We start from the raw sequence: 20,332 nt of genomic DNA, 5'->3' as shown, positions 1-20,332 counted from the left end.
ATTTTACTCAACTTTCCAAAAAATGTGGTTAATCACAGTTCATTCATGATTTAGCAAGGGGGACAATAGCTTTTTTTTTTTTTTTTTTTTTTTTTACACATAGGGCCAGGTAGGTTTGAACAGCTTTTATTCTTAATAAATGTAAAAATAATTTTTAAATTTGCTAATTTTGAGGATCTGAATCATCTAAGTGTGACAAATATACTAAAAAACTAAATAAAACAGAAATTCAAAGCACTGTAGCAGCACAGTACTGTATATATCCTTTAAATCAGAAAAAATCCAATTCAAAACCAAATGCAAATTACATTTTAGCTTTATTTAATATTCTACTGAAATGCACATATTAGTACACAATGTCCTTGTCAGTTAAAAAAAAAAAAAGGTTCAGTATAAAGGTCATTTACATAGAAATGTGATTGATGACTTGACAATACGACAGTGTTGTCAGCACAAAAAGGAAGGCTGGTGTCAGCCATAAATTGTGCAACGATTTAGTGGTTTAACATTCATAAGGCCCAGCGCTTTGGAGTCCTTCCCACAATTCAGTGTCTCCCCCTGCTAGCCCGTTCCGGCTCGGTTTTAAGTGCTTCTGCCGAGAGAAAACAAGAGGCTCTCTGTTCGGTCTGCGGGACGGGGACAGAGTCAAGACAGCTGATTAGGAACTGGCTCCATGAGCTGTGGCACTGTTTAAAGCATGCACACTTGGAACAAATACAAGACACGTAATAGCAACTTGTCTTAGTAGTCTAGCACATTGGATTTGTATTAAAATGCCTTCGAATTGAACAGTATTGACAATAAAGATAGGAATGCTAAGACAAAAAAAAAAAAAAAATTACTGCTGGGTTACATCACGAGGAAAATACACACTCAAATTCCAGATTCAATCAGAGGAAGGAAGTGCATGATTTGTGTAGAATCTGGTCGGAGAATATAAATACAAGCTTGGTTCAAGCTATGAAGGCAAGTATAAACTAAACTGCCTCTTCAGGGTGCGACAACTTTTGCAGTGTCTTAACAGGTTTTCTAATGTCAAAATATGCCATGTAATTTCTTACATATAACAGACATTAAATATTACATTCCAACAGCAAAGCTTACCAGTGGTCAACGTCAGCGTCATCAAACTGCCCCGAGGCTACCAGAGCACCAGGGTCTGTCTTCACGTCCTCTGTGAGAGAAGAAATATTTTTAAAGTTTATAAATAAAAGCTAGTTTTACCCTAAAACTGCTTTGGTCTTGAAACGGGATCTGGAACAAACCACAGAAAATTTGGACATCACTTAAGAAGGCTTGGGTTAAGGCCCAAATGTAATTTTTTATAAAGTGGCCTTGAGTACTTAACCACATGTTGCTAGGGGACTTCACAGAAGCTAGGTTTGAGAAAATATGATAAAGAATGAATTTAATAAACATTAACTAAAACCAGAGGGTTGATAAAATCCCCAATATGGCCACCACATTACATGAAATCAAAGAAAATGTTGTCAAAGTGTATTAAACCATCTAGTGTAGTTGCTGCATCCTCGGTCTTGACTCCAGCCATGCAGCGTTGTGGGCCTGAGGAGTGATCCAGCATCCCTTCCAACCTCTCCAATGAAGCCTGTCCTTCAATGTTCAGCTGAGACATGCCCTCCTCGAATGAGTAATACGTTGGCAGATCGATCTGGCCTTGCTCTATTACCCGGTTACATTAGGAAACATTACTAGTAAAACACATGCTGCATTGTAATAATCTGCGTTTCCAAAATAAATATTTTATGTAAAGACTTACCAGCTTCCTCGACATCGTACTCGTCACCATCAAAATCTGAGTCAGAGTCGTCAGGGTCAGGATGCAGGGCTTGGCATTCGGACATGGCCGTGAACATCTTCTCCACTGCCGCACAAAAGAAATAGGGGGCAGTGAGAAAACTGACAAAATGAACCATTTTGTAATGCTATCAGAGAAACACTTACGTGATGCTTTATTGTTTGGAACAAACCGGATCTCTGTGAATGCGCCTGAAGAGAAATCATCACCATCCTGACCATCCTCATCATCATCCTCTTCATCCTCGTCCTCATCACTGCTTCCATCTGCCTTCTTCCTTGCTTTCACTTCCTCAGCCTTAGAATCATCTTACAATATAATCCACAGAGACCATCCAGTCAAAACATTAGTCTATGGCACTAGTCCAGTTATAACATGAAGCCCTACTATGAAGAAAAATATAACCAAGTCAAATCATCTTATTCTTAACCAGAAATAAGCAGCTTTAAAAAAGTGTAACTGTTCAGACATGCCATTAAGTAATGTTAACTGCTTATCTCAACCATTCCTATAAAGGAAATTTTACTTATCTGGACTACATATAAAAAATAAAACATGTTTCTCCGTAGTAATAAAAAAAAGTAGTAATAGAAGAAATGCTTAAAACTGTGCTGTACTGGAGGTTGGAGGACTGTTAGACCACCAGAAAGGCTCATTTATATGTAAAAAAAAAAAAAAGAAAAAAAAAGAAAAGTTAAGCGCAGGATAGGAAGGCTGCGTTTATCAAGACCACACACTGAACCATGTCTGTGTACAGACTGAACTGTAAAAGCTGTGATTATGCATGCATTTGCGCTGTTAAGCCTAATTACAGGGTTAATACGGATATTCCACAGTCTAACGTCATGGCAAAAACCACAATTTAAAGAATACTACTTTAATACACTCGTTCATTTTTAGAAACACCTAACTGAGTTTAAGAGGTTGTTATTCGACTCCGTGTAGGTCTGTGGCCATTTCTTTTTCCGTACTTTTCATCACTTTTACCTAATAACACACCTGGTCAAAAATACAATACAAATAAAACATCTAACTTTATGTTTCATGCTGAACCAGATTAGTCCTCATTTTGCATTTATTCCTTTATACCTTGATGCTTGGTGTTGACCTGGATGTACAGATGTTCTGCAGGATATGTGGTCAGGTCACGGGAGATGGCATGGAGGCTGATGGAGGGATAATCTAGAGAAAATCCCATTCCGGATCCATCAACCCAAGATACACAACTACCATGGGGAAAGAAAAAAATAATCTAAGCATTCTTATTACAGCAGAAGATACTAATAATAATACTTTAAATACCTATGCAAGACACACTCATCTCAATTGGACAATCAATCATGGTATATACTGCTTTATCCTTTATACAGGGTTGTGGGAGGCCTGGAGCCTATCCCAGGAGGGCATGAGGTGGGGTACATTCTGTGCAACTTTGTCCCCTTGTGCAACTTTAACAGCTTCCACTTTTCTTGGAAGGCTGTCTACAAGATTGTGGAGTGTTTCTGTGGGAATTCATGCCCATTCATTCTATAGAGCATTTATAAGGTCAGGCACTCATGTTGGACAAGAAGACCCGACTTGCAATCTCCATCCCAGTTCATCCCAAAGGTGCTCAATGGGGTTGAGGTCAGGGCTCTGTGCAGGTCAGTCAAGTTTTTCCACAGCGAACTTATCAAACCATGTCTTTAAAGTCATTGCTTTGTGCACGGAGGCTCAGTCATGTCAGAATAGGAAAAGGCCTTTTCCAAACTGTTGCCACGAAGTTGGAAGCACAACAAGATGTCCAAGATTTTTTTGGGATGCCGAGGCATTAAGATTGCCCTTCACTGGGGAGAAGGGACCTGATTGAAACACTTGAATTTAAAAATTAACAGGTTTGGCCAAATACTTTTGTCCATATAGCGAACTTACACTACAGGCAATTTGGAAAAGCAGATTAGCCTTTTGGACTGCGTCTAGAGGAAACCCACCAAGCAAGGGGAGAACATGCAAACTCCACACACACACAGACTAGAGGCAGGAATCGAACCTACGACCCTAAAGGTGGGAGTCCGCGGTGCCAACCACTATGCCACCATGCAAATTAGCCACTCATGAGGGGAAATAATTCCACAGAAGGTTATTATTATTTTTTTTTGGAAGAACAGTACAAAAAGGATTAAGGTAACCCATCATTCAGTTCTACACAGAACCTTTAAAGGTCTATACATATGAACGACAAGCAGCAGCACTAATACATCTAATCTTAAGAAGCTTTTTAGGTCATGAAAAATATAAACAACAGAAAAGCAGGCCTTTTTTTATTATTACTGAGTAAAAAAAGAAGTTTCAACAGCCATTTTGTTAATCTTATAATAAAGTTTCCACATTTTGCAAATGGCTTTTGTGCAGAGAGTTGAACTCTGTATTAAATTTTAATTCTAACTCAAGTCTATTTGGCAGAAGAAGCTGCACGTGTCTCGTCTCAGTTACCTTTCTGCAACGCACAGAGTTCCTGAGCCGAGTCTTTTCCCGTCCAGCACGGCGGTAATTTCCACTTCCTCATGTCTCACTCCTTCTTTTGGAGGAGAAACCTTTTGTAACACCACCATTCTATAACAAAAAAAAAAGGTCTGGACTTCTTATACTTTTAAATTCGCTGGTTTCTGAGCGATTCCAATAATCTAAATTAGACTTTAGAATTGTTTAGTCATGACTAACTGGAGTAAAGCAGACGCCGGTGTCTGACAGGATAATTCCTCTCCTTCTCTCCTCTCCTCTCCTCTCCGTTCTGACTGGAGTCGTGGTTTGGACCGATACGCTACTGATGGCGTGTTTTAGGGGCGGGTGTTAAAGATATATTCGGCTACTATGTTAGCTCAAAGAATTGCAACAAACGTATAATCATTTTTAATCAATGTCTGAAAGCTTAAAGTGAGATCAAAGTATTTCTTTAATAAAGTCAGAACTTTAAAAGAAGTCCTTTTTTAATATGCAACTTTGTCTTTGTTGGATGAATTTAGTCACGTGACTGGGGCTCGTTATTAATATCGATGGGGAAAAAAACATATTTGATACGTAGTTGAGGGAAAAAGAGACCCAGGTTCTACAAAGAAAAGTCGTTTTCTGGGCGATTAATCAAAGTGGAGTTCACATAGGACAGCATTTTAAAAAATGACAATCACGTGATTATGTATTTTTTAATTAATATTTTGGCAGTACTTCCGGTTTTATTTAAATAGTGCAAGTCATGCACTCTAATATATATACTTGGTGGGTTTCCTCCAACAGGTGGGTTTTACTCCACCCACTTATCACTGAAGTCAAACTGAATCAAGCATGCATGCCATCATTAGCTAATTAAATGTGAAGAATTCTATATAGATTATAATAAGGACTGATTATAAGTGATTATATTTCTATAACAAGTTTTGCTGTTATAGAAAATTAATTAATCATATGGTAAATTGATTTGACCCTAAATTGATTAGCACATCCCAAACTATATTAATCCTCATATTTCACAACAATTTGCTAATGATTACAATTTTTGATGTATTAAAGAAAGACACCAGTCTTTGTTTAATAGGTTCATAGTAGTCAAGTTACACAAATCAGTTCCTGTTATCATGTAGCACAGTGGAGTAGGCGGAGTTTGCATGTTCTCCCTGTGCTGGGTTGGTTTCCTCTGGGTACTCCCGGTTTCCTCCCCCAGTCCAGACTTGCAGGGTGCAGGCTTTCTGTGACCCTGTATAAAAATTAACATTTTCTGCAAAAAAATGCAGTTAAAACATACATAGGAGAAAGTCCTCTGTCCTGAAAGCATAAACACGGTCAATAATAAGCAGATTATTATAAACCTGTGACCACCAATTTGCCTTTCTGTATGGATTACAGTCTGCTGAAAAACTTTTTTAAATCCAGTATTGCAAAGACAAATGGCAAAATAATCTGATCTGCTCGTGAGATATATAATCAGTTTTAGGCGGTGTGGGGTTTTCTCCCAAATTTCAATTACCATGCAGCAGTCCATGCCCTAATCACATGACCAACAAAGCTGTGAAAGGACTAATCAAATGCAAAACCTCCTTTCAATCCCAATCTTTATTCAGCAGGAACTAAATATTCGTTGAACCAAGGCCCCGTTTCCCTTATGAGAAACTCTGAAAACACTCACAAGAGTGAAGGTGCAGTACCCTTTTATTATGACAAATGTACAAGATCGTATTTATATGAAAGCAATTACAATACAGTTAACAAAAAAAGTTGAACAGAGACAGAGGACGTATTTAAAAGCTAAGACCTGGACCATAATCCATGTGCACATCTGTCCAGGCCACAAACTACAACCAAATTAAAGACAGTTTATTGGCACAAATTTTCTTCTATGGTTAAATCTTTCATTTACGCTTTTAAAAAACAAAAGTGGGGACAAATATGTCTTTACTTCAGATATATAAAATGCAAATGACTTCTTCAATATCCAAATACTTCTGAGGGAGCACAGCGGGACCTGGGCTCTTACCTTACTCAAGCACTGCATGTCAAACCAAACTAATCGAGGGCCTACGCGTCTCATGCAGTGCACAAAGAAAATGGAGACGAAAGACAAAATGCGATTAGGAGATAAGCATGCCAAGCTTACACGTTATTTTACAAGACATTTTACAAAATCTCTTCATCGCATAACCACCCTTTCTGTGTGAGCCCAGCTGTTAACAGGTCACATACTTGCAGGATTCCCATGAAGAACAGATTACATATGTACAAAGTTCCAGCAAGCAGTGAACTAAACTGTACCAGTAATGAAGAATGCAGAAAAGGGGTGACGAATGTGAGATTTCGGGTTATGACAGACAACAATGAGTTCAACCCAGGAATCCAGCTTTGAGGAACACATCCTAAGCAAAAAAAAATAAAAAATAATAATAAAATAAAACATCAGACAGAACGAACATGCGGTAATTCACTTGAGACACTTCAAAATTGTACAAAAGTTACACAACTGACTACAAAAACAGAAACTATAAACAGGTGCAATCACAAAGGACTGCTTAATATATATCATTCAGATGATTTTAAAAATGCTTCTAACTATGTTACAGCAAAAACTACAGATATAGTACACGCAAGGGTAATATTTTGCATTTCATATGTCCTTTACTTATTTCCACCGGCTCCAACAATATACGTACAAGTCTGTTCCTGCCAACGTTGGAATCCATTTTTATCCATGTATTTTTTTTTTTCAACAATCTACTCTGTGCTAGAAAATCAGGAAGGCTTCGATTGCAAGGTAGTCGACATAGTGTTAGACTCATTTTAACGCCACTGCAGCGAGGGACTTTCCCAGCCCGCAAACGTAGGCAAACGATCATAACAGTAGCTTTGTGGACAGTGAAAATCTCCATACATTTTGTTAAGAAGAAAAATATATTGCTCAGGTATTGAAGAAAAAAAAAAAAAACAGTAATAGTCTGTATATAGTTTTATATATATATATAGAAAAAAACATGTTAATACATAGTTTAGGATACGAGCAAAACTGGAACAGAACAGGCGTTGAGAGGAGATGTGATGAAACTTCTGACATTTAGAAACAAAACACCAGTGAAAAGACCCTTTTTTATTAAATACTTGTATTAAAATGGAGATGAATATAACTTGTATGGAATCCACAGATAATACATAAACGACATGACACTTTCTTTAGAGGGATGAATCTGGACCGTTCTTAAGAAAATGCCATTAAAACAAAAAGAAAACGAAAGGGTTTGTTCTAAACAGTCCAAGTTTTATACGTGTACATAGTGATACGGATCACAAGTGACACTTTTAATTTGGCATTCGATGCACAGACGAGCTGCCTTAGTGTTTGATCATTTCATTTCTATAAAAAATACGGGGAACGAAACCACATAATGATAAAAAAATAATATACTACAAGACCAAATAATGGAGTATTTTTCTTTAAACAAAATATGTCCCACATCCAAATCCTTCCTCGGAACTGCTTTTCATATTGTGAATTTCCAAGAATTCAGACTTGTTGCCCTCATGAATCCATAGATGATTGAACTGCAATTAGTTAAATAACAATTTTAAAGAATAAATAGTATAACATAACTAAACTTAGGCTTTAATCGGGTTCCTTAAACAACCAATATGTTCTATATATATATAAAAAAAGGGCATAAAAATACAAAGATTTCTTAACAGTCAGAGATATGGTTTTATGAAAAGCTGGTAACCATGTCTAGACCTTGGCTTTGTTATGCCTTTATGTCTCCGATTTCCCAAAACGCTCCCCCTCCCGCCCCCTCAAAAATATCCATAATGCTGGAAAAAAAATAAAAATAAACACGTGGGTACTTTTTGACGACAAAGAAATGAAAGAATACATCGATGGTACTGATTTTCTGAAAAGGAATGGCTAGGTTAGTGTAAAATATCGGATTGAAAGGTTCTCTTTTCCCGAAGGCTTGGTACATTACTCGCAAAAGTTAAAAAAATAAAACCGTCTTAGGGAATCTTTTAACGATGGGCCCCACTGACGACAACTGCGTCTGGTGAATTTATTTACAACCTGCATTTAGGTGCTTCTATCGACTTGCGAATAACAAGAAGGCCGATAGGATGACCTGTCGCGCAGTAGCTTAGACGGAGTGAAGGAGCGAGCAAAATGGAGTCTCAGGACTCCGGTACCCTGCTCACTACATCCCCAGGATCATCGCTGTTTTTTGCAGAACACTGAGCCAAGGACCCCTGTGTGGAGCATGGCAATGATACAAATGCAAAAACATTAAAGGATATAAGTGAGAAATGTGGCCTCAAATGGACAAACAAAATTACTTGAGTGGTGGGGGGTGGGTTCAATAGTAAAATCTTGTGTCTTACAACTGTTCACTGTTGCAAACATAGTCTACAAGGTCTGTGACCCCCAAAAGGTCATCCTCATCCTCATCCTGCGGCGCCATCTCCTGGGGAGCTATGCCATTTGCGCCGATCGACACGGGCTGTGGCGCGCTGCTGTTTTTTAGCCCTGTTTGACTCACGAGAGCGGGGTTAGCCATGCCAGTGGCAGGCCGTGAGATCAAACCCTCCAGAGTTTTCATGGGGCTCTGTCCATTAGTAGGAGGAAGTTCCATGTTATAGTCTAGATGGCCGATGCCTTTCGCTACGGTGTCCTCTGCCTCCTTCTCTGTGCTCTTCTTCTCCTTTTCCTCTTCATCGCTGTCATCCGAATCGATCCGGTTCACCCGCTTACGGACAGGCCGTTCCTCTTCCTCCGAATCATCAGAATCGCTGCTGTTGTCATCGTCCTCAGACTCCCTCCTGCGCTTCAGCGAAAGACGTCTGCGCCGTATGCGAGACTCCATTTCTGACAGGACTGTCAGCTTTTTACCCTTTCCGTCTTCTTCGTCCGAGTCCATAGAGCGGAAGCTTGCTGCACAAGATTGATACACACACAAAAAAAAAGCTTTAGTATTCTGACAGTAACCATTAGAAAATTCAAAAGACACAAAGCATGAGACTCACCATCACTCTCGGAGCTTGATAAGCGTCTGCGCTTCTTGGCCTTGTCCCTGTTGGTGCTTCCCTGGGAGCCATCTGATTCAGACGCCTCGCAGTAGTTTACCTGCTTTTTCTGGCTCCGGTGGGAACGGCGCCTGCGCATGTCCAGGTCACTGTCACTAAACTCACTGGAACCCTCAGTCACTGCACAGACACATCAGAGAAAAACACATTAAAATCAAATTCGAGCAGACTAGTCTGACTATTAATCCATTTTTAAAACATAGCGTTATAAAAATTATTCTAACCAATTTGTTCTTCCTCCTCTTCATCAGTCTCCTCAAGCTCCTCATCATCCGAGTATCCTTTGGGTCTGCGTCGCCTGCGAGGTCGCATGCTCCACCGCGTACTCGACTTCCGTCTGGACGAAAAGCCCGTCATCGGTCCTTGGCCGTCACTGCCAAAGTCGCTGTCGTCGAATGACTGCGGTTCTCCCTCACTGTCCACATCGTTATCCGACGCCACAAACTCTTCCTCCTCACTGCTGCGGAGTTTGATTTAGAAAAAAGCAAGCAGGGACTCTTGAGTAAAAATTCTTCATGAGGTTTTACAACAGCGATTTGAATCTGGAAGGAAAGCTTCGAACGGATTTCTGTTGTACCTGTCGCTAAGGCGGAACTCTTCCTCGCTCTCCTCTTCATCCACGGTGCTGTCGCTGTCCAGGTCGTTCAGACGCCGCCGTTTTTTCCTGCGCTGTCCAGCACTTGCGCGCTTGGGCTTTCCATTTTCCTTCCCTTCTTCTTGCAAAATGGTGGAAATGTCCTTTCCTCGGTGGCCTGTGATATTCGCCATGTCCTTACCACGGCCTGCTCCTGCGCGCAAACAGAACAGCTCTTCACATAAACAGTCATGTATTTCCGCTGACTTGAAACCTTGAAATAATAATCCATTAAATCATATCGTATCGAAGAGATACGACGGACTTATACCTCCTCCTTCAGCCTCTTTGATATCCTCTTCAATCGCCTCCTCGATAGCTTCATCGAACTCGTCAAACCTAACACAAATCATGATTTAAAGAGAAAAACAAAAAAGCTTGAATAAAGTTTAAATGATGTTCAATTATTTACCCAGCATTAATTAGACAAATTATACCTGTAGCTTATATATTTTTTAGCCCTGGTTGATCTTCTGCCGCAGGACTTGTTCTTCTTGACCTCCTTCTTCTCTTTTACCACCTCTTCTGGTTTCTCTTCCTGTGTTTCAACCTGTTTATTTTAACAACAAATGAAAAACCCCAAATTGCCACAAGCCTGCACGTAAGCCCATGCACAAAAAAAATATTTTTATAAAATTATGCTTACAGTCGGCGTGATTATGTTCTCGACGCTGATTCCAACATAGACCAGACGCTCTTTCCTGAAGGGCAGACAAATTACTGTACATTCACGTCCGTCTTTTTAGAAGAAAAACAACGAAAAATGTAATAAAGTGAGCATGTGAATTGAGTTTTTTTCTCTATGCATGGTTTTACCTTCGCTCCGCACGCTCTTTCTTTTTAAGTGCCACATCTAGATTCTGTAGCTGTTCTTCCAGCTTGTCACAAAGCAGTTTCTGGAGAAAAGAAAAGAAATCACAGGTTAAAGTTTTGAAAGGGTGGTCATGTGTCGGATACACAGATAGATGGAATGAAGCCTTAACGTACATGCTGGCACGGTGGACAGAACCATTCGCCATCAGGGATGATCATGAGAGGAGGCCGGAGACACGCCGTGTGATACCCGCTGTCACACGAGTCACACAGCAGAATCTGAAAGGATTAGTAGGTGTTAAGTATTTTAGCACTACCAGATCGATCATATATTAGGACAAATGGCGTTTAACCCACCAGCTCAGGGTGGTTAGGCAGGCCACAGTGTTTGCAGGGGTCATCGTTTGGTGGAAGGTCATCTGAAGACGAGGTAGAAGTATCAGAGCTGTTCCTCTCCTTGTTGCGGTTCCTCCTTCTCTTTTTTTTCTCCACCTGGTAATCCTCATCGCTGTCATCTTCCTCGGTTTCCTCAGCCTCACTCGAACTCTCCTCCTCATCGTCCTCGTCTTCTTCCGAGCCTTTCTTTTTGCGTCGTGACCGAACTCTGGACCATCGGACCCGCCTTTGGCGTCTCCCCTGTTCGGAAGTTACACAATACATTAGGCTGCAAAATTTTATCATGACAATGATTATTGTGACTCATTGCGATTTAAACTGTGATATTTAACTATGACGCACCATTTTGTGTTCAAACATATTTATGTGAGCCAAATACCAAATAACTGGACACGTGATCTAATTAAGAGGACGTTTGTCAATATCCATCAATAATATAAAAAAATAAATGAAAAAAATAAACCAGTAGTTTAATCTTTGACAAACTCGACAAATTCCTAACTGTGCATATTATTTTTAAAAAATAAATTGTGAAGCACCATAGTAAACCTTTAAAAAACATGTTATGATTTTTTTACAGCATGATAACCCCATCTAAAAACATGACAGTATCAGGGTAGCATGGTATTAATGGCTTGTTAAAAATTAAAAAAGTAAAGAATCTGATCAGAAAAACAATACTAATAAACTAATAAGTGATTAAATAATTAGAAACAGTGGTAATGAAATTTAATCTGCATTAATGAGGGGGAAGTCAGCACTGATCTCTGATTACACACTTATGATCAAACATCTTTAGACAAACCTTTGGTTTAGCTTGGCCGTCTTGATCAACCTTTTTCTCTCTCGTCTTTTTTTGCACTACGTTTTCTTCTCCCTCCTTTTCTTCGTTGTCCTCTTTCTCCTTCTCCTTCTCCTTTTCCTTCTCGACTGAAGGAGCGACCGGTTTCTTTTCCACCTTCCGGTCTTGGATTTCTGCTAGCTTGGCTGTTGGTCTGCAAATCCTCGGCGAGCGTCTTAAACATCTCCCTTCGCTTGCTTCAGACTCTGAGTCACCTTTTCCTTCTTCCCGTTGCAGCTCTGTTCTGCGTCTGTGAGCCGGGACCTTGATTTTCAGACGGATTGCTTCTTGCGGTACCTCAGAAGCTGCTTTGCTCTCGTCTGCTTCTCCTTTACTCGTCTTCTCCTTTTCAATTGCTTGATTCTGGGAGTCTGTCGATTCGCTGCTGAGGCTTACCTCCTTCTCCAAAGTACTCTTTTGTTCACTGTTTTCTTTCTGGTCCTCGTTGGAGTCTTCTATAGAAGCCTTGCTGCTCTCCTGAACAGGAAGCACACCTTTCTCCTTTTGAAGTTCGGCATCACAATCCTTGGACACCGCATCAGGAGGATCTTTGTCAACTGACACGTTCTGTTTTGTCTCCTCATTATCTTTGTCATCCTTGGTGTCTGCTAAAGTAACGTCCGTTTTCCCATCCTCATTCACTACTTCCTCTTTTTTGGATACTGCATGACATGGAAGGTTCTTGGTCTTTTCAAGAGCATCCTGTTTCTTCTGATCCTCTGATTCTTTTTGGTTGGTTACAGAATCGTCTCCTTCTGAAGCTGGCACGGTGGTAGTATCCAAAATCCTGTCCTGAGATTCTTTGGCTGTGGACTCTGTATTTTTCTCTTCACACACAGTTGATTTTACACAGTCTTCAGTCTTTTCTTTTGGCGAAGATGGCTTTTCCTTCTCCTTGGTAACATCTAAATCTTCACTCAGTTTCCTTACGCTATTTAAAGGGGCGGATTCATTGCTTTCCTTAACTGGGGTTTCATGCTGTCTAGGTAGCTCCTGGTTCTCTGTCTGCTTTGGGGAACCCGATCCAGGCTTTTTATCACCTTCCAGTAAGGCACAGTCCTCTAGAGTTGTAGAAGATGTTTCATTAAGAGAATTTTTGGTTTCTTCAGGTGTACAAGGTCTGTCTGCAGTGCTTTGCTGTTTTGTGGAGTCTTTTGATGCAGATGTCTCAGTCTCCATGGGAGTCTCCATCTGTGGTGCGGCATCCTTTGCGGCATCCTTTGCGTCCTCTCCCTTGTGATCCATTTCGCTCTCATTTGGACAGGGACTTTCTTTTAACGTTTCTGGCTTCTTCTCATTTTCAGCTTGGTCAGTGGCTTTTGTCACACTTGACTTCTCAGATGCTTCCTCATCAAGAGATTTTAAACATTCCTCTGCAACTTCCATCTTGGCTGCCTCATCAGAATCCTTATCAATTCCCGCATGCGAATGAATCCCTACAGATTCTTGTGACGTTTCAGTTGTTTGAGCTGCCTCTTCTTCCTTCGACACAGCAGTTTTCTCCACTTCCATGGATTCCTCCGTGCTAGTCTGCCTTTTACACATTATTGCTGCTTCTTTTTTCTGCTTTTCTTCATGTCCTTCTTCTTGTTTTGTGTCAGAACGCTGCTTTTCTGTTTCCTTGACTTCAGCATCTGCTTGCTGATCTTTAGAAACAGCTTGCAGATCTTTTTGCTTTATCTGCAAGGTGTCACTCTCCCGACCGTCACCCTCCATTGCTACAACAGGCGAGGCATTCCCGTTTAGATTCTCAGTGCTCAATCCGTTTTCTCCACCCGTGCTCTGCACTTCTTTTACAGCTGGGTTACGGACGATGATACTGCTGCCTCCGCTTGCGCAATTGGTGGCATCAAAATCTTTCATTTCACGCTTTTTCAGAGGGATCTTAGCTTGTTGGTCATTTTTCATATCTTTTTTTTGTATTTTCACCTCCTCTGTGTGTTCTGAAGGCAATGCTCCACCATTCTTTTCTGAGATATTGTTGATTGATTCATCTTCCATGACCTCCTCTTTCACCGCTTTGGTAATGGTTCCCTCGACTACAACTGGTTTGTCAGATTTGACATCTTCTTTAGTGTCCTTTTCCGTTAGTGCGTCTTTTCCTTCGGCATTTTCGTGCTTTACACTGTCAATTTCCATGTCATCATTTTCAGTTTTTGGGGACTTCTCTTCATCCAGGTCCTTGTCTTTCTTAGGTTCTGCTTAAAAAAAAAAAAAAAACACACAAAAAAGAAATGCACATCAGCAAAACTTTTTTATGTCTTTCCTGCCATGAGCCAAGCATCTAAATTCAAAGTCGATACAGTACAATACAGAATATTTTTTGGAGTACTAACTCAAACATTTGATTAAACATACCATCGTCCTTTTTCTCCTTGTTTTCTGCAGTGTCTGGGTTCGGGCTGTTACTAGATGAACCTTCCTCCTGATCCTTTTTGACCAGTAAGGAGGGATCAATCTGGGTCTTTAGGAGTTCAAGGATCTGTGCCAGATCATTTCTGTTTCTGTATAACAAAAACAAAACAATTTTACAATTTTACTACCATTTCCTTGGCACAAAATATTTCCACCCTTCTGCAAATAGTACAGTATTTTCATTGTATCTGGCTCCAAGGTCCAGCCCTTGCTCATAGTTTTTTTCCTTTTTTTAACTCATGCAGCATGGAGACATCAATGTGTTGATAAAAACTGGGAGGAAAAAAATGCATTCTACGACCCAAACAACAAATAAGGTCTGCCTATAAACTTATCTGCCATCAAGCCGATATTGATTAATTGTGCAAATACAATACAGATTTGAGTTGTGTAATTTAAATTAACTAAAACAGACTGTGGACTTCACCAAAATCTTGATCCCAGTTACACCACTCAACTGAACATAATTCAACTGTTAATACTCAGATTCATTCAACCTCTTATTTTCTTAGCACACTGTCGCACATACATACCTAACAATACATTTCCAGGACGAGCCATCTAAATCGTCCTGCTCCTCCACATACACCCTCACATTGTGATCCTGGTCAAGCTGGAACCAATACATGAGACCATCTTTGTCTCTGCCGATGGGCTGGAGGCGCATTTTATCAGGGTCTTCTTCATTGATGGCAATCTTGAACTTGACATTGTCATCGAATTGGCATTCACACAAGTACTGAGTAAAAAAAATAAAATAGCCACAGAGGTTTAACACAATCACTGATGCTAATCAATAAGGCAGTGCTGACCAATGCATTAACGAATGAATAAATGTTTCTCACACCTTAAGTATTCCAGTTTTACACTCCACAGTCATCTCACGATATCCCTTCTTTTCCAGTTCCCATGCCCAGGTGGTGTTGAACTCCTGGCAGACCTGTTAATGGTACAAAATCATTTTAGTTGAAACAGTACGGTTAGAGTTCATTATGTGGAAGCATGAACAAAACATACTTAAGTAAGGCCTTTAAATTGATTGGCCGTTTTCGAATCAGTCTTAAATCAAAGTTGAGATGCATACAAACACGTTGGTCTTTATACATTTTCCTATTCTGCACACTAAACATGAAGTAATTGAAGCCAAATTTTACAACTCTCGTTCTATGCAAAAATGCATTCCAAAGTTCAGCTGAGACTCAGATGGAGCATCTGCAGTCCCACTGAGCTAAACTTCCATCTTTCTTCCCCCCGTTTAGCTGCATGGGTAGTTCCAGGGATTGGTATTAAACATAATGTAGAACAACCAAGACCTTTGTTTTCATATGTACTTGTAATTACATACACCTTAGTTTTAAGTTATGACAGACTTAAAAAATAATAATAATAAATTCCAATAAATATATAATCTTTTTTTTTTTACAAACAATATTTTTTTTTACATCAATACATATATCATTATGCATTTATACATACACAGTGAGCCAAAAAATATACACATTTGAGGAAAAGTAAAATTATATATAATATTAATATAATACTAACATATCATTGCCATAATATCAATATAATACATGAATATATGAGGTATAGCAATAATTTTAGTATTAAAATATTTATACAAGTCAAGTGTGTATACATTTTTGGGTGACTGTTTTTCGTTTATAATTCGTTAGAAAAAGTTTTTCGTTCTTTTTATAATTGTAATTATAATATATGAAAAAAATAACAGACATGACAGAAAAAAAATTAGGTAAAATAGCAAAAACTATTAAGATTAAGAAATATTTTATTACTACTTAATATAATAATAATTACTAAATAATGCACAAAATACTTTTTCTTAATATTAACTATAGATTGTTTTATATAATTTATACAATATTAAACAGTTGATAAATGCAAATATCTATGCGTGATAAGAAAATAAATTATTCTTCTCCCTGAAAAACAAAGAAGTCAAAACAAGGTTTACCTTGACCAGATATTTCTCCCATCGGTCTGCAGAAACAGACTTGCCTATTTTCCGGAGCAGCTTCACATGAAGGTCTACCAGCAGCTTAGGAACTGGAATTGGACAATTTTAAATAAATTTAAAAAAGGATATAAAACATTACAAATAAATCTTCCCATGTTAATATTGGACCAGTTGTGCTGTTTAGTTCATTAGTTTTGCACAATGTTTACTGTATGACACGACAGCTAATCAGGAGTGCTTTAATCAGGATTTCATACTGCGCTCCAAAAATCCCTTCGTCATGACTGAGCCGAAGATATTAATCAATATCTGGTGAGTTGTGACATTTTATTCAAAGTAAAATCTTTATACAACCAGAGAAATTCACCATTCTTTTTACTTCTACAAAACACAGCAAAGCACGTTCCTCCTTAGAGACTCTCTATACATGCACGGAACTTTAATATAAAACTAGGAAAGACGATTTCCTTCTCACTTTTTCTTTCTTTCTCTCTCTCACTTCCTTTTTCGGTTTTATGCAGCTATACACACCCAGACTCTAATCTCTTTTATGCCTCCTCGCTCTTCTTATCTTACTCCCTCTTTTTTTTTATATGTATATACAGTATAAAGCACATGTCTACTTTTTTCAGATCTATCTACAGTACGTCTCCGTTTCTATGTTTTTCATTCTCATTCCCTCATTTTATGAGAACACACATGACAATCTATTTCCTTTATTTCCTTTTCTTGCTTTCTCACCTGTCTGTCATTGTACCTGTGCTTTACACAGATATTTGTTTCACGCTTTTCTTTCATTGCTCTTTTAAAGATGTTTTACATGAGACATGTACACATATCTCTCTCTCTCTTTCCTCCCTCTCTCTTATAGAGAGATATACATACACATATCTATCTATCTATCTATCTATCTATCTGTGTACAAGAGTGTCAGAGAGAGACTCTTCACTTTTCACACATAAGGTACACAAGATACCCCTTACACTTTTTCTATTTGCCTCTTTTTTATATTTTAAGGGATGTACATGTAAGACATGTACACATCCCTCTTTCTCCATTTTTCCTCTCTCTTGCTTGCACTCATACACATATATTCACTTCATATATCAATATACTCTTCTATGTACGTGTATGTGTATATGAACTCCTTTTCCTATCTTCCTTTATTTTGTCTTTTCCTGCATAAGGTACACAAGATACCCCCTTACACGTTTCCCATTTGTCTTTTTTCTTTTCATATCTCCCTCACTATTTTTTACATATACATTCCATTTTTTCTGCATCTGTCTCTTTCTCACACTCTTTTTCCACATGTAGCCTACAAACAAGGCACATATGTATCCCTCTTTCTTTTTCTCTTTCTCTCACTCTTTTTGGTTTATATGTACACATAACTGATATATTTCTATATCTTTCTCTCATGTCCTCATGAGCTCGGTCAGTTAGTACTCGGTTTACTGTACAATAACACGAGCTAGCTAGTTAGCAGTGCATTGCTTTGTTCGGGGTTTTGTGTCGCACTACTGAAAGCTCTTTAACGACCGAGTCAAAACCGAACCGCCTCGTTTGTGTACAAGTTCTGGGGTTTTTATTAATCGAATTAAGCTGGTTTTAACAGCCAGAGGAATTGAGCCGTTCCCGTTATTGTGACAGCGCGTAAACGCAGCACCGTCCTCCAGCAGGAAGTTTACAAGCTCTGCGCATGCGCGTTGCCGCTGGCGGACCACTTCACTACCAAATTATTATTATTCAACTGAAAATAAATTGTGCACGTTTCTCCACTTTCTGCGCGGCTCTGTTTCCGAAACCACTTTATTTTTTCTCCCAGATTGAAAACAGCGCTCTCGCTCGCACCCCACGGCTCCACACACGAGCTAAAAGACAGTCCCTGTGTGTGTGTGATCAGGGTTGAGAAGCACATTTGCAGCGTGCAGCGAGATAAAGCCAGGCAGAGAGAATCAATCCTCCGCCGCACAAAAGCGCCTCGGATGCGTCAAAGCGCCGTCGCGCGAAGCCGCAACAAAGTTACAAACTGCGATCAAAAGACTGCGCGCGAGCGAACTTTCACTCGCCATCAGAGCGCCGGGAGGCGAAGCACCGAGCATCTGATCCGCGTTCAACACACACAATAACACCGAGAGCACAACACGAATCTGCACTCAAGCAATGGAGGTGTAAAAAGAGCTTTCCCTCCCACAACACACACACATATACATACACACTACTGAGGCTAACCTGTAGCCGTTTCCTGCAGATAGCGCTCCAGCTGCGGGAACGTCAGCTCCGGAAGATCTAACAAAGCTCCATAACGCTCTAAAAAAGAGCAGATCACGGCGAAGCTTGGGCACAACCCGGGGGAAGAACCCGCTGCTGCCGCCGAGGCAGCCATTTTTACGATGGATGGGTTGGAGACTGTACGCTGGAGGACCAATGACTCCCCACAATGCAGCGCGCTCGACGAGGCCAGCCGCTCAGGGCTCGGGTTTTTTCCCCACGCGTATACCGACAAATCCCGCCTTCATCTCCTCCTTCATTCCTATTTATTTATTTATTTATTTATTTATGGCACCTATAAACATGACACATATTACAATATTCCACAGTACTTACGTTGCAGGGTTATGCAACTACTTTATCATTATTATTATTATTATTATTATTATTATCGTCTATACGTTTTATCTATAATTAAAAATAAATTAGAAAAATTATTCAACTAACATGAACATATATTTATTGCAAATTTCTTCATCAAAAATATTGTTTGATGTTTAAAAAAAAGACACATTTGTTCATTTATTTGTTTTTTTACACTGCGTTTGTTTTTACCCTGTTTTTAACCTAAAAATCATTACACATACAGTATGTTTTTCTAGGATAGCTCGTTTTTTCTGATTGTAAAAACGGCATGTCAATCATGATTATGGGACTACCGTATTAATCAATCAGAGAGCCGGATATTTAGAAGGGGCGGGGTTTGACAGAATAGAGGTGTGAAGAAATAATAAGGTGGCCCAGAGGTCTTTGCGTGTGTGAGACTCGTGTATAAACAAACGAGTAAATAAATAAGAAATGTGTCCGATAACGGATAACGAAAAAGAGACTTCCTGTTCATTGAGAAAGAACGAAAATTAAATTTAGACAAGGATTTCGCAAAAAAAAAAATGCGTATAATGTGTTCCTGTTTGCTGGCTTCATTCCCGCAGACAGATTAATGAATTAATGCATGAAGAGCAAACAGATTAATTTTAATTCATTACCATAACCACGTGTTGGCTTATTCACTGTGGGTGTCTGATATGATAATAATGATATTTTAATTGGGCATTCCGGTAATTAATTTCATTATTGCTATTGGCTTTTATTAATTATACATTTTTGGCACGTAAAATGTAATTATTCTATCTATTGTAAATAAAATAGGGGGCGGAGTTATGACATGTCAAACCGCGCGAAATGAGATAAGTGTTTAAAATTAATTTTTTTTGGCTTAAAGAAAAAGTCTACTTTGTAACACATTACATATTTGAATTAACTATTTGTGATGTATTAAGTGGTTGTGGTACTAAATCTTTGCGGAATGCTGTTTTTTTGTTATTCTTGTGAAAAATTAGCACCTTTGTGACGTCACTGACGTACCAGGGTAACGATATTGTTGCTTGCTCAGTTAACAGTCATATTTAAAAGTAGAGTTCTTTTATTATTATTATCATCATTATTATTAAAATAATTGCTAACAAGCCAGATTTTACTTAGCTTCTATATACCTTAGAGCATGAGCTTCTTTTTCACTCAACAATTTTCCAAGTGAACCACGGAAACAATTTTTTAAATGGCAATTATCCCAATCTGCATGTCTTT

The 20,332-nt window shown here is 39.1% G+C and overlaps 2 protein-coding genes across 4 annotated transcripts; both read right to left on the bottom strand.

Moving 5' to 3' along the window:
- Window positions 1-298: 298 nt before the first annotated feature.
- LOC128545419 (methylosome subunit pICln-like) lies at window positions 299-4,595 on the bottom strand. 2 transcript variants are annotated; one of them, XM_053515661.1, is made up of 7 exons: window positions 4,289-4,576; window positions 2,906-3,042; window positions 1,963-2,124; window positions 1,778-1,882; window positions 1,507-1,680; window positions 1,105-1,174; window positions 299-626 (listed from the first exon to the last, which is right to left on the bottom strand). In XM_053515661.1, coding segments are annotated over exons 1-7 (768 nt in total). In that variant the 5' UTR covers window positions 4,408-4,576; the 3' UTR covers window positions 299-625. The 2 variants fall into 2 exon arrangements, with proteins under 2 accessions (XP_053371636.1, XP_053371635.1); XM_053515660.1 differs by lacking the exon at window positions 299-626 and having other exon boundaries at window positions 1,101-1,174; window positions 4,289-4,408; window positions 4,517-4,595.
- A 1,382-nt stretch (window positions 4,596-5,977) lies between these two features.
- rsf1b.1 (remodeling and spacing factor 1b, tandem duplicate 1) lies at window positions 5,978-18,890 on the bottom strand. Of its 2 annotated transcripts, none has more exons than XM_053516235.1 (16): window positions 18,707-18,890; window positions 16,469-16,560; window positions 15,341-15,433; window positions 15,027-15,232; window positions 14,437-14,582; window positions 12,043-14,279; window positions 11,199-11,477; window positions 11,016-11,120; window positions 10,845-10,924; window positions 10,675-10,729; window positions 10,466-10,578; window positions 10,300-10,367; window positions 9,972-10,182; window positions 9,619-9,854; window positions 9,335-9,514; window positions 5,978-9,242 (listed from the first exon to the last, which is right to left on the bottom strand). In XM_053516235.1, exons 1-16 carry the CDS (start codon window positions 18,858-18,860, stop codon window positions 8,689-8,691), a joined length of 4,809 nt encoding a protein of 1,602 aa, XP_053372210.1. In that variant the 5' UTR covers window positions 18,861-18,890; the 3' UTR covers window positions 5,978-8,688. The 2 variants fall into 2 exon arrangements, with proteins under 2 accessions (XP_053372210.1, XP_053372211.1); XM_053516236.1 differs by having other exon boundaries at window positions 12,043-14,276.
- Between the last annotated feature and the right edge of the window lie 1,442 nt (window positions 18,891-20,332).

This window comes from Clarias gariepinus, chromosome 17 (genome assembly GCF_024256425.1).
Source record: "Clarias gariepinus isolate MV-2021 ecotype Netherlands chromosome 17, CGAR_prim_01v2, whole genome shotgun sequence".
NCBI lineage: Eukaryota > Metazoa > Chordata > Actinopteri > Siluriformes > Clariidae > Clarias > Clarias gariepinus.
The sequence above is the reverse complement of the archived record's forward strand: the minus strand, read 5'-3'. Positions and strand labels throughout refer to the sequence as shown.